This window comes from Pseudoliparis swirei, chromosome 4 (assembly GCF_029220125.1).
Source record: "Pseudoliparis swirei isolate HS2019 ecotype Mariana Trench chromosome 4, NWPU_hadal_v1, whole genome shotgun sequence".
NCBI classification, from domain to species: Eukaryota; Metazoa; Chordata; class Actinopteri; order Perciformes; family Liparidae; genus Pseudoliparis; species Pseudoliparis swirei.
This window is the reverse complement of record NC_079391.1, coordinates 10,052,025-10,066,749: the sequence shown is the minus strand read 5'-3', so window position 1 is coordinate 10,066,749 and position 14,725 is coordinate 10,052,025. Positions and strand designations below refer to the sequence as shown.

At 45.2% G+C, this 14,725-nt stretch overlaps 1 protein-coding gene across 4 annotated transcripts in view; it reads right to left on the bottom strand.

Annotated features, from left to right (window-relative positions):
• Positions 1-14,725, bottom strand: part of gse1b (Gse1 coiled-coil protein b) — a 165,335-nt gene that overhangs the window by 59,164 nt on the left and 91,446 nt on the right. The window contains exon 1 of one of the 4 annotated variants that reach the window (XM_056412041.1): positions 2,382-2,906. The exons of the other annotated variants lie outside the window; for them this stretch is intronic. Within the exon in view, the coding sequence (XP_056268016.1) occupies positions 2,382-2,418 (37 nt within the window). The 5' untranslated portion in view covers positions 2,419-2,906. Of the gene's footprint in view, positions 1-2,381; positions 2,907-14,725 lie in introns of those variants that run through there. 4 annotated transcript variants of the gene reach the window in all.

The window sequence follows — 14,725 nt, the reverse complement described above, 5'->3', positions numbered from 1 at the left end:
ACACACACACACACAGACACACACAAACACACACTCACAGACTCACAGACACACACACACAGAGATAATGAAAGCAGGAGTATTGTACAAGTGAAAGCATATGAAGAAGGATTGACCATGCTCCATTTTCAAGTGGTTGCTCTCTGGCTCCGCTCCACCTCGGCCGTGATGTAAATGCGCCCAAAGTTCAAGTGCTTCTCTTTTCTACCTCCATCTCTGCCTCCCTCACTGTTATTCTCTCTTAAGTCTTAATACATTGTTTCTTCTTCTCTCCACTCTCTCACTATCACACAAACAAACACACACACACACAAACACACACCCTCCCAACCAATTCCTCTTTATTTAACCAAACCTTTTTTGTTGTTGTCAAATAATCACAGAGAACTACCATGTGTCTGACATGGTCTCCAAGGCAACGTCGGTGAAGACGGAAAGGCAGGCAGGGGCTCATTCAGTGTCTGAATGAAGGGGGGGGGGGGGGTAGAGAAGCAACCCACAGTGCAGAACATACACACAGACCTCACCAGCTTTTGCCACCGTCACAACCCAGACCCTCGCCTGGGTCTCCCGCTGTGGCCTTTAGGTTGGTGTGGGAGGTTTCAGGGTCAAAAGGGGGCGACACATGGGGGCAAATGAAGAAAGAGGAAGAAGACGAAAAAGGATGAGGAGGGAGGAAAAGGAGATGGGTGGTAGAGGGGAGTCAGGGAATCAGAAACAGAAATAGAAAACTCTGAGGAGACGGAGGAGGAAGGTGAGGACATAGAGCGGAGGTGAAAGTCAGCAACTGAATCCCTCTCCTCTTATCGCTCTTCATCCCTCCTATTTCATCTCTAATTTCCTTTTTTGTATCACTCCCTCACTCTCCTTGTTTGATCCAACCATTTCCTGCCAGTGTGGTCAGAAGCTCATGCTAACAACCTTTGAAGGCAGGCACTATCTGCTACTAATGTACGATTGAGGTTGTGTTTCTGCAGTGTGACAATGTGCATGAAATATAAAATAAGAGCATAAGGCACAGTGAAAGTAGGGATAAAAAAATGCACACTGTAAAATCATAAGAACATTTTTTCTGAAAGTGCATGACGGTAAAGTACTGTATTGTTGGAGAATAATCTAGGCGAAGTGCAGCAAAAAAACCAACAACTAAATATCCATAACTAATCTCCAATGATGGAGTAGGGGGACATGTGATGTATGAGTTGAAGCAGGCAAGTGAAGAGGTCTATTGAAACAGGCCACAGGGTTGGAGAGTAAAATGTGAGGGCCAAAACTAAAGCGCCGTTGGTTATGGTCTCACGACGCACTCTACCTGCTGAATAAAGCACATCAATAATATATTTCTGCTAAGTGTCAGTGAAGTGTACCACTTCCGCTGGACGGAGACAACAGTCACACAATGATAGAAAATGCACATTAAGAGGAGGAGCACCCTTTATATATTTAGATGACACAATTAAACGGACTGTATTAATGACAATGTGAGTGAAACACTTGCACGCATTATATTCAGCATATTGCATATATTTCTGTCTAATTCCCAGATGGGTATGTGCACACTGTGCAAGCAGCCAGGAAAACATTAAAATATTTATGAACAGAATTCCATATGAGATCACAAACACAGAAATATGGAAGAATGAGCCAATAACGAGGCACAGAGGGAACAAATATTGCCTTTCTTCAGATCCCTTCTCTTTCATTCTCCCTCTCTCTGTATGTCATACTCTCTCCCTCTGTGTCATTCTCTCTCCCTCTCTCACTGCCCTCTCTTGGCTGTCCTCTCCACAATCAGTGCCCAGTGAGCCGTGAAACGCACTTAAGTGCCGACCGCCGGTAACCTCACGCCGCCTTAGCACTCACTCTTTCACACACACACACACACACACACACACACACACACACACACAGAAAAAAACACAAGCATGCACGTTTCATGTGTTCACAGTCACCGGCACAGACACACAGATTCACACGTTGACAATTAACAGATATAACGTATAAAACCGCAAATGTGCTCTTCCCTCCTCTATACTCGCAGTGTATTGAATAAAACCCGCGCTGCCGCTCAGTGTCCGGTTTACCTGCTGACTTCCACGCTGACAAAGGAGGAGAGCTTAGCGAAACCCCGCGGGAGCTGTTGTCACAGAGCATTAACATCCTCGGATCTCAGGTTCCAACATCAGGACCAGCGACACAAAGACAAGCGTCTCCTCAGATGCACACCAGAGCGAACCTCAAACCTCGGGTGCACTTTTTTTTCAGAGCATACAAATGCACATATACGCTGTCGATACCACTGTGTATAAGGACAATAGATTCACAAACCATACATGGATAACAAAAAAATTTAAAAAACAGGAAAATGTCCATCATCTTACCTGGCAAGTAGTAGAGTGGTGCTTTAAGTCCAAACATGGTCACTGTTTAAGTGTCATGAAGAGAGAGTAACTTGTTTCAAACGTGCGGGCAGTCGTCCCGTCCCGGATGACTGAGCAAGAGAGGGGCTTTGCCCTCGCAGCCACCCAGAAATGAGGCTCTGTGTGAGGGGAGGCTGTGCTGGGACTCAGCCTGTCATCCCCGCTCTCTGGTCCTCGCTAACCAAGCGTGAGGCTGGGACCGCCCAGCCAGCTAGGACACACGCATACACACACACACAGACAGTCACACAGATACACTCAGACAGAGAGGTGCAAGGGTCAACCCCCGCTCTCGACCCCCTCGCTCTTGCCGGTGATCCCCGGGCAAAGGGTCACACACTCGCTGTCGGTTTCCAAGCAGCAGCAGCAGGAGGAGGAAGCGCGCTTTCTCCAGCTCTTTCTTAGACGCACACACACACACACACACACACACAAACACACACACACCAATGGAGTCGGGACAGGCGGAGAACGATGTAAAAGCTCGCGGTCCACTGCCGAGAAGAGGTGAAAAGAGGCAGGAGGGAGGATAAAATACAGGCTGGATAAATCCTACAGGAGAGAGCGAGCGATGACTGATTCCTGGGACTGTTTCTTATCCCTTCTATCCAAGAGAGATGATCAGAGGAGAGAGAGACGGCTCTGCTTCCTCCGCTTCTGCTGCCACTCTCTCTCTTTCTCGCTCACTCATTTCCTCGCCCTCCCTTTTTCTCTTCTCTCCCTCTCTTTCACTGTGCTGATACGGAGCGAAGGAGGTTGAGGAGAGGAGGAGAAAGGAGGGTGGAATGAACTCCCTCCCACGTGTGCGTGTGTGTGAGGGGGGAGGGGGGGGGGGGGGTTAGAGAGGGAAATACCGGCCAGTGCTGATGCTTTACCCCGAGGAAGAGAGTGCGGTCACAGTTCAAGTCGGAGTCAGGGCGACAGCTCGTTGGGCAACCCCCGGTGCCAGCGAGAAGTCAACGACTATCGAGGGAGCATCTGTTCCTGCCGGTAGGAACGCATATCCACCTATAGAGAGTCCAGATAGAGTGCTGCGGGTCTTCACGGGGCAGCTCACAATAGAACAGCTACGCGTTTGGAAGAGGATAATGGAAAAGATCCCCCGCCTCCGTACTCTTCCCCTGAAAATAAAGAGTCCTCGTCTCTGTCTGCAAGTGTGTGTGTGTGTGTGTGTGTGTGTGTGTGTGTGTGGGGGTGGGTGCGTTTGTGTCTCCGTCTAGAAAACTTGGCTGGTGCAGGCTAGCGCACAGACTGCTCACCATGCTGCGCTGACAGCAGACTCATCCCCCCCCCCCCCCTTCCTTTGCTATCTCTTCATCTCACACACACACACACACGCACACAAACGCTGTGTTATTCCGCCGCCTGCTCTGACTGAGGCGGTGGCAGTTGGGGTGAGGAGTTAACTAACTTCTGGGCTGCAGCCATGCCAAACCCCCCAAAAAACCAGCAGGAGACGGGTCAAAAGACATAAAGAAAGAAAGAGAAAGGGAGACATGATGGAGAAATACTCTAGGAAGACAGTATGCCCTGAGGACTGACTTGCTCTCAAACCCATTCTACGAAACTCACAGTGGGGGGAGAGAGAGAGAGAGAGAGGATTGGCAGGAATCTAGCGAGGAAGGGGAGGGAGGCAGACTGAGGGGGTCCTACGGCTTCAGAGAGACTCATCGGGAATAAAGCCTTCGCAACACGAATCCTCACGCACAACATGCACAGCGAGAAGGAGCGGGAGCGCGAAAGGCATGCTCACAGGCAAATAGGGCAAATAATCACTAATAGGGATTGATGATTGAAGGAAGAAGGACAGAGAGACAGACGGAAGGAGAGAGCAAGTGTGGAAGTGGAGAGGAGGGGAGTCCATAGATTGTAGGGGGAGGGGAAGTTATTCCGGGAACAAAGACCTTTTTTTATTTATCCAAAGGCAGGAAATCCGTAAACGTTTAATCAAGACGAGTCAGATTGTGCAACATGTTGACAAAGCCTTCATGCTGAGTTGCGTACGGTGCTAAATGTGCCCAAACTATGCACATGATCGTCGCCGGAAGGTGTGTGTGTGTGTGTGTGTGTGTGTGTGTGTGTGTGATGTAGGTGTTGAAGTGTCTGGCACCTTGTGAGACAGGTTGAGAGGTGACCTGTCCGCCTGAGGTGCTACACCACCGACATGATGAGACACTGACGGACAGAGACACAAAGAGAACCACAAATACAGCATCCAATTTCCGTAAAGGTGAGACTAGACCAACTTGTTTTTTTCCCCGTTAGGCTAGGTGCTTCCAGACGATCGCTCGAATATCAAACGAATTTCTCAAAAATTTATTTAAGACGTCAACTAAATATGTGAATGTTTGAGGAAGGGCACAGCGATCAAACGAGCACCTGTAACAAATGTATTGCTTCAAATAGATCTTTGAATTTGTTGCTGTAGTTGCATCTCCGAGTGCTGTGTTTGATATCAGTAGAAGAGATTTTTTAGGAGAAAATATGACTCGGTTAAAGATGACGGCCCTAAAATGAAACCCAGTGCACAGTTCAGTGATGGAAGGGGATGTTCATAATGGAAAAGAATCATCTGGTTGCTTTTTGTCATTTAGTCGCTTATTACGGTACGGGCCACGCGAGAGACTTACTATCGTCCTCTGTTATTTAAAGTATAGTAATGAGTCATATTTGACAAGTGCGATGCACGCACACACACACACACACACACACACACACACGTATACACGCGCACACACATTCTCTGAAAGGCTGTAAAAGCTCCCTGGGGACTGAGGCAGTGTGTGTGACTGAAAACACTGTGATCAAGAAGTAACAGGGAGAGGCAGAGGAGAACGCAAGGGAAGAGGGGAAGAACAAAAGAAGTGAAAAGGGGGTGTTTGAGAAAAAAGGGAAAAAAAGATGAAATGGGAGGGAGGCCACACTAGTGAGAGAGAGAGAAAGGAAGATAAAGCAAGATAGGTCTCCCTCTCACTCACACATTCACACACACTCTCACACACACACACACACACACACACAAACATACCATGCTCACTTCCTGTCAACCCACTATAGAATTGTCTTCCCAACAACCCCCCCCCCCCTTGCAAGAAAAATAATCAATCTCTCAATCGTTGTGCCTGTGTAGGCGTGTGTGTGTGTGTGTGTGTGTGTGTTGAAAGACGTTTTTTTTCACAGCAGGAAAAGCAAAGATAAAGCATCACCATAATCTTTCCCTACCACACGCAGCCTCTTGAGGTCCACACACACACACACACACACACACACACACACATACACATCGATTTTAACCCCTACGCAACCCTAAGGGAAAGTGGGTACGGATATATATTACAATCTTCCAAATATAAAAGACAACTCAAAGAACAAAAAATATGAATCCTGTGATCCCGAAATAAAAACAATTCAAATACAGCAAAGCTAAAAAAAAACGGTAAACATAAATGATTGTCTTCATTTCTGCGTAAAAAACATGCTTGCATCATCATCCAGCGACATGGAGAGAGACCGACTACCTGACACGGCCTCAGGCAGCACAGCAGGCAGCCGAGGAAATGGCAACTTTTGGAAGGAAGGAAGTGTGTGTAAGAGATGAAGAGATTGGATCACAGTAAAAAAACGTGAAGCTGGAGGTCGGCGAATCGCGTCGTATCAAATATGACGAGAAGTGATATCTCGTCACCCTTCACTCCCCCCCATTTGCCGAGGCCGGCACCCACTCCACCATGACACACACCCATTTAACCTGACCTCTCACCGATGATTAGAAGTCGCCGTGTGTGTGAGCATCCGTGCGAGTGTGTATCGGTCTTTGTGTGCGAGATGCTTCTCTCCTCCGTATGCTAATCACAGCCTAGCAGTGAGAATTAATTTGCAAATGTGTCATTACCCATCAGGCTCAGCAGCAATAACCCTGCAATTACACAACTCTCGCCTGACCAGCTGAGCGCACACACACACACACACACGCACACGCACACGCACGCACACACACACACACGCTGAGACTGAGTTAAAAAAAAAATGCAATTTGAAAGATTCAGGTTTTTCCATATGATCATGCGGAGCAGACAAACAACTCAATAACAAACAAGATAAATAACCCGGAAATAACAAGGAACTGAGAATGAGAACCAGGAAAAAGAGGGACTGAGTGTAAAGAAGGGATGTTTTGTAATCTTAGGCCACTGTCCAACCGCTGCCTGACTCAGTGGAACAGTTTAGCTCCACGCCTTCCTTTTTGTAATAGTTGTTTTCATCCTGTCACACCATCTCGTCAATCCAACTCCCTTCACCTGCCTCTGATCACCTCGTTAGTCCCTCATTCCCTTCACCTGGTCCTCACGCACTTCTCACCTGTTGCCCATCCCCTCATTAGTCCCTCACTATTTAGCTCTCTCACTTCCACTTGTCCTCTGCCAGATTGTCTTGTGTTTTCGTGCCAAGTTCTCCAGCATTATTAGAGTATATTCCTGACCTGCCTGTTCTGACCTCTGATTCTCTGCCCCGCCCCTTTTTGGACTTGTTTGCTTCTTTGACTGATCTCCCGGTTTTGACCCAGCCTGTTTCCAACCAAAGACAGTATTCTTTGTTACCCCTGTCTGAGTCGTGCTTTTGGGTCCACTCTAATAGCGTCGTGACACTCTGTTATTAATAAAAGACAGTGACGACAAACACTTGAGTTTCATGTCAGCAGATTCATGTCGTTGGAAACCCTGCAGGCAACACGGAAACACTGAGTCTATTTTGACAATTTACTTTGGCGAAATCAAGCAGATCGCTGCGTGAGTAACCGAACACCAGCAGCAAGGACAACAGAGGTCTGAGGCATTCCTGTCAAAGTGTGTGTTAGCATAGCCCCCTGACCCCCAGACATCATTGACTGGCTTTTACACACATCTGGTTTGATTTTCTCCAAAGCGACTGATGTCAGATAAATGTATTGATTATGGTTTTTAGCAAATAAAAAAGGGTTTAATCAAGCATTGATTGGGAGACAAGAAAAGCGTTTGCATTAGTATACACACATCAGTGTTTTTCATGTTATATTGACGTCCTTGTTGCTGTTATGATGATATTCAAGTTAATGCTGGTGTCACGTTCAATCTGAGCAACACTGGTAAAAAGGAAAACCCAGTCTGGTTGAGTGAAAATATGGGATTTAATAAGTCATTCAGATTTGGATCTTCTTCCTTGGTCCATGCAGGTTCGCTAGAATAGGTCGCCCCTATCTGATTATATATTTTACATTTTTCTTTTCTTTTTTACATTGAAGTATGTAAACATAACCACAGTGTGTCTGTGCAAGATTAATCCCGATTACTGAAGATAACTGAACACAACTCCACTAAGCAAAATACATTTTACTGAAGAACTGAAGTAATTTGAAAAATAAATAAATGATGCTCTTAAAAATAACATTGTAACACTTACACCTGATTTAAGTTGCTCATTAACATGGATGATTTGTGCAGTGTGGATAGCACTATGATCCTTCTCTAGAATTTTCCTTGATGACATCTTCAGGCGCCTCTTGCATATTTTTCTTTGCTTTAAAAGTCACATTTTAACATTCACAAAAATCAAGCCTGAACTCCTCATGTTCTCCAGGATACTGTCACTTCTGATTTAAAGTGGATTTCCCTTTTAAATGGCTTCTAGCCCTTATTGTGACTGAAACACACACACACAGAAACACATTTGAGGGAGCCAGATGGAGGGAAGCTGGCCAGTGCTGACAACCTGATGTGCTGTCATATCATATCCTTCCCACAATGCCTTGTGGCACACCTGCTTTCTAGCGCAGACAACAAACGCGCCCCTGTTCTCAGCCAAGGGAATGCATCGCGCCACACGTCTCTGCTCTGATGAGGCTTTTTATAGTCACTCGGCTCTCTTACCTGTATCCTCCAACCCTTCATCTGTCCCCATATCAAACACATCAGATCTGCCGCCTCTCAACGAGTCCCGGTGTTATTCGACGGAACAGAACCACAGACCGAGTCGTGAACCAGAGGAGAAGGAGGGAATCTTTAAAAGCGCTGCTCATTTGATTAACAAATATGTGTGTATGCATGTGTGCTGCGTGTTCTAGTGTGTGTATATATGGGGGGTGTGTGTGTGTCCATACACCAGGTGTATGCTTGCTAACGCAGATGAGAGAACCCTAGATAGAACCGAGATAGCAGACGCAGCAGGAGAACCCTGCTGAACAGCAACATGCCGCAAAGAAGCTGACACACGCACACACGCACACACACACGCACATACTCACACACAGACAGACCGACAGGTATGCAAATACACACAATTATACACATAATCATGTTTAAGTACACAAACAAGAATAACACACACAATCTCATGTACTTGACTTGATATTTATTGCGTTTATACACACACACACACACACACACACACAAGAGCAGCTGGCAGTGTGTTTTTTCGCTTGACTTGTGCTCTCCTGTGACATTTCCTCATTGGCTTGTTTGTCTCAATTATCCGTGCTTATTGGACAGAGATGGTTAACCCATTAGCGTACACACGGGGAGGAGGGGAGGAGAGCAAGCGAGCGGCAGAGTGAGAGCTGGACTATAGTTCGACCTGCCTGAGGCGTGTTGTGAATTTCACAACTGTACAGGGCCGCAAACACGGGCGCCAAGCAGAGACACGAGCTCTCTGCGTACGCAGGCGGCAGAGAGCAGCTGAAGGGGCCACGCCTCGGGGCCTTCTGGAGGGCCGGAGCTGACCTTCTCCACTCACCATTGTGCTTCTGGATTTAACACACTAACCGAGAACAAGGCTCCAGCTTTGTGCGTGCGAGTATTGGAATAGTCGGAAAGTGCATCATTCGATGTGCCAACACGTGTGCCTCAAATGTATGTATGTTAGACAGGTATGTGTGTGCGTGTGTGTGTGTGTGTGAGAGTGTGTATAAGGAGACTGCTCTGCCCCGTCAGTCCTCTGCTGTGTTCAGTAAGTGAGGCGTGCTAACACTGCGTGTGCTCAGGTTTCACGCATCAGCACACAGACGAAGAGACTTACCCGAGGTCACTGACTGCCAAACCCTTCTCCCCTTCTCCTCCACCACCCTGCCGCCTCTTCCCCTCGGTGACTCAATCCTTCCCTTTCTCTCACTAAATACTGTACCTTTAGCCAAGCTTCAGCACACTATCTTTCAGCTTCCCTTTGCTCTCCCCTCCTACTCCCCCACTTAGCTATCAGTGCTACCCTCTCCTCCTCCCCCCTCCTCCCTACTCCCAAGAGGATTCCATCATGCTCAGTCTTTTAGCATCTTTAATGTCTTTTACCTGTCAACAGAGGAGAGAATGTGCGAGCAGCTCCCCAACAAAGGAAAAACACCCTCCTGTCATCTTGGAAAATGCTGCAGGAAAGGCGGGCGGCAGGGAGGGAGCTCGACAGGGGGACAGACGGAGATGGATAACGGGGAAAGCGGAATGAAAAGGGAATTTCTGAGATAAGGGGATAGAAAAAACGAGGCAGAGGGAATATTGCACTCCTAATGTTGTGTTAAACAAACACAAGCTGTGCCATTCCTGAGCTAGTGTGCGGTTTGAAAATAGCGTTCACATTTAATGCCCTGAACAGACGTCATCTTCGACACCTTCACGCAGTTTGAGAAAACACGCCCTGTTTGCGAACCATTTTTGCACAATGAGCCCTTGTTTGAACTAACCCACGCGCGCGTCAAAGAACACAGGCAAACACAAACATCACGTCTCCAGCTTCAGACAACTGGAGTCTGTGAACCTGCGACAGTTCAGTACTGCTCTGCCACAACAGAACCGTGCAACACACATTCACACGGGGTACAACTGGAAGCCCTACGATCCAATAGGAACCTCACTCAATCTGGGACTCTCTATCCAATGCCCAGTGTGTGTGAGAGAGAGTGATTACTAATCTGCTGGCGGAACCCCACGTCCTCGGCGTTGCCCTCGTCTCCGTATTATTCTGGGATTAGCTCGTGTGTTAGCCTAGCCGCAGCCCGAGCTGGGGAGTGGCAGCCATCTTAGAACAATGCCTATTGATGAGCAACTAAGAGGCTTGATTGGATTAATCATCTCTCCCTCTCCTTTTCCCCCCTTCACTAGCCGTTCCTCTTTGTATCCAATCCTCTTCTCTTTCTCTTCTGTCCATCCGCCTTTCCATACTTCCCTTCAAAGCTCAATAACCCACAGATTTCAATGTTCCTCCCCAGTGATGAGATGGCGCTGTTAAAGCCCCCCCCCCCCCACACACACACACACACACAAACACATATTACAGGCCGGTTCACATGAGCACTTCGAGATAGAAAAGTGAACTCAATTGAATTAAAAGGAGAATCAAATGGCTTCTTCCTGTGTGTCATTACAATTGATATGACAGTATTGAAGTGGTCGGCCCTTCGTTCATGAGGATGAAAAAACATCATCATTTGTAAAAGGTTGAGGGGGAAACCTTGAGAAAATATGAAGGCTTTTTATTTCTTTCTTTGAAACACATGAACAAGAGATGCCAACACGTGAGGGAGGGCAGAGAGAATTAGGGGTGAATCCTCTCAGATCTGGCCTGTGTTTATTTGGGGCACGCTACCAAGTGGCAGTCGCTATAGCCCGGGCGGCCTTTGGCCCGCTGTCTCCACCAATCACATTCCAGCCCCAACTACACCAGCGTGGACCCTCCTGTCTGGTGCCAAACAGCCGCCCGCCCTCCCGCGCACACAAACACACACACACACACACACGGGAGACCACATCTCATGCAAACACTCCGGCCAACTCCGTTTTCAAACATGGATCGCAAGTGATTTAACACTCTGTGATCATCTGCCAAAGCAGAAGGATGCTCCTTGATATATTCAAACACACACTTGCACATGCACGTACGCAAAAAAGTAGACATATCGAGGATCAGATTCTAAATGCCTCATGCCCTCCTTGTGTCTCTCTCTCTCCTTTTGCTTTCACTGTGTCTTTCCTGCTGCCGCACAGGTGAAAGCAAATGGCAGTCTCATGCATGGTGTTGTCAGCGTTGAGGCTATTTATACAGGTGCACCTCTTTGTGCTGCCCAGTGTTTGGAATGGGGGTGTAAGGTGGGTGGATGAAGAGGCTGGGACATCACTGGTTCCCTGAACCTGAAGCACAAACCACGTGATCTAAATGCATCGTATTTATATTTTTTAAATTATAATGACCATATGTGCATATAAATGCACCATCTGCAGCATCTCCTCTCTTTGCTTCTCGTCTCTTTAGGGATGAACCGGTCCGACTTTTTCAGTCCGGATATCGATAGTGATACCTGGCTGTAGGTATCGTCCGATACCCGTGTTTAATTAATAAACTGTATGCCTCACTGTGGAGAAGGGATTTGGATACTTTTCTAGAATTGAACGTCTTCATTGTCATCGATACCCAGTCCAGCTATTTAAATCACTATCAACTCAATTATCTATATTGGTGCATTCCTGTCTCTAATCTGACATATATCTACACATATATATATATATATTTCTTTCTTTCTTTCTTTCCTCCATCCTTATCCCCTCCCGTCTCTACTCACTCTCCTTTCCTCCATCAATGGCCAGAAATGGTTTTATTTCGCTCTATAATCCTCCAATCATAACACCGGTCTAATCTGACCACTTTTCTGCCTCCCTAATTTCTGTTTTTTCCTTCTTCTCCTCCCCTACTTATTTTGAATGTTTTCTTTGCTTTCATATGAGAACTGCACAGTTTCAATTTGCAAAGACACACACACACACGCACACACACATGCCGGCATACACACAAGGCAAGGCAAGGCAAGGCAAGTTTATTTATATAGCACATTTCATACATGAATGCAATTCAAAGTGCTTTACAAAAAATAGATCAAGAATAAGAAATAAAAAAAAAAGGAATACAAAGTGCATCAAAGTAACAATTTAAAAAGGCATAAAAGCATAAAAGAAGATTAATAAAAGAAAAAATAAAGATAAAAATCTAAGTGCAAAGAATCATTCCTTCTGTCGTTGTCTTATTATTTCAGGATTAATACAAGATTCAATTTAAGGCAATGGAGAACATAAACGTTTTTAGCCTGTTTTTGAAAGTAGTAAGAGTTGGTGCAGATCTAAGCTCTTCCGGAAGTTTGTTCCAACTGTGTGTGGCATAATAACTGAATGCTGCTTCACCATGTTTTGTTTTAACCCTGGGAACAGTTAGCAGACCGGCCCCAGATGACCTAAGAGGCCTAGAGGGTTCATAAGGTGGAAGCAAGTCAGAGATATATTTTGGACCTACACCATTTAGAGATTTATAAACGAGCAGCAGTATTTTGAAGTCGATTCTCTGATGTACTGGTAGCCAATGCAGAGACCTGAGAATGGGTGTAATGTGTTCAACTTTCTTAGTCTTTGTTAGGACTCTGGCAGCGGCATTCTGAATAAGTTGTAGCTGTCAAGTGCTTTTTGGGAGACCTGAAAAAAGACTATTACAATAGTCTAACCTACTGGAGATGAAGGCGTGAATTAGTTTTTCTAAATCTTGTTTGGACATAAATCCTCTAATTCTTGCTATATTTTTTAGATGGTAATAGGCTGATTTTGTTATTGATTTGATGTGGGTATTAAAATTCAGATCCGAATCAATTATAACACCTAAATTTTTAACTTGATTTTTCGACTTTAAAGAAAGGGAGTCCAGATGAGCACAAACTTTCAGCCTTTCTTCTTTAGCACCAAACACAATTATCTCGGTTTTATTTTCATTTAGGTTGAAGGAAATTTTGGCACATCCAATCATTGATTTGGTCTGTGCACTGACGCAGTAAGTCTATGGAAGCATAGTCACTTGGTGAGAGAGCTATGTATAGTTGAGTGTCGTCCGCATAATTATGGTAAGCGATTTTGTTATTTTGCATAATTCTGCCTAAGGGGAGCATGTAGAGGTTGAATAGAAGAGGCCCAAGGATTGAACCTTGTGGAACTCCACACGTCATGTTAGTCCGCTCAGATACATAGTTGCCAATGGAGACAAAATAGTCCCTGTCTTGTAGGTAGGACTTGAACCAGTCTAGGACCGTACCAGAGAGTCCAACCCAGTTTTTTAGTCTGTCTAGAAGTATTGAATGGTCGACAGTATCAAATGCAGCGCTAAGATCCAATAACACTAGGATAGAAATTTTGCCAGAATCAGTGTTTATGCGAATATCATTTAGAACCTTAGTGAGAGCAGTTTCAGTGCTGTGATGGGGTCGAAATCCGGATTGGTATTTGTCTAAGATACCATTTGAGGTTAAAAGTTGCTAAGTTGCTGATAGACGACCTTTTCTATTATTTTACTTATAAAGGGTAGATTTGATATAGGTCTGTAGTTGCTAAGTACAGTAGCGTCTAGGTTACATTTCTTTAGTAGAGGCTTAATAACTGCTGTTTTCAAAGCCTTTGGAAAAATGCCAGATTGGAGAGAGCTGTTAACTATTTGCAGTAAGTCTGTTGCTAAGCAGGTAAAAACCTTTTTAAAAAAGCTTGTGGGCAAAGGATCAAGACAACAGGTAGATAGCTTAAGAAGTTGCACAGTTTCCTCCAGAGTTTTGTAGTCAATTGCGTTAAACTGTGTCATGTTTATTAAACTACTTTTGTGTGACTGTGGTGGTGATATCATTTTTTTGTTTAACATAGAAATATTTATGGCTTGTCTGATGTTTAGAATTTTATCCCTAAAAAAGAAAGCGAACTCATTGCATTTATCAGTGGATAGGAGTTCAGGGGCTATTGGTGCCGGGGGTTTAGTCAGCCTATCAACAGTGGCAAATAAAGTGCGTGCATTATTAGTGTTTTTGTTAATGATGTCAGAGAAAAAGGATTGTCTAGCACTTCTCAGTTCTAGATTGTAAAGATTAAGTCTCTCTTTTAAGATGTCATGGTGAATCTGGAGTTTAGTTTTTCGCCATTTTCGCTCAGCTTTCCGGCACTCTTTTTTCTGTATTTTTACAGATGCAGCATTTCTCCACGGTGCTTTTTGCTTACCAGAAATTAATTTAACCTTAGCAGGTGCAATGGTATCTATAACATTCACAATCTTAGCATTGAAATTATCTAGAAAACCATTAACAGAGGTTGAGGTGAAAGCTGGTGACAGAGAGATAGTTTCCATGAACAGTGCAAGTATTCTCATTGATATCGTTTTTTAACAATTTCCGATCTACTATGAATGTCAGGAATAATGGACATTTCAAAGAAGATACAAAGATGATCGGACAAAGCAACATCAATAGCAGTAAGAAATGATGACTTACAACCCTTTGTGATAAA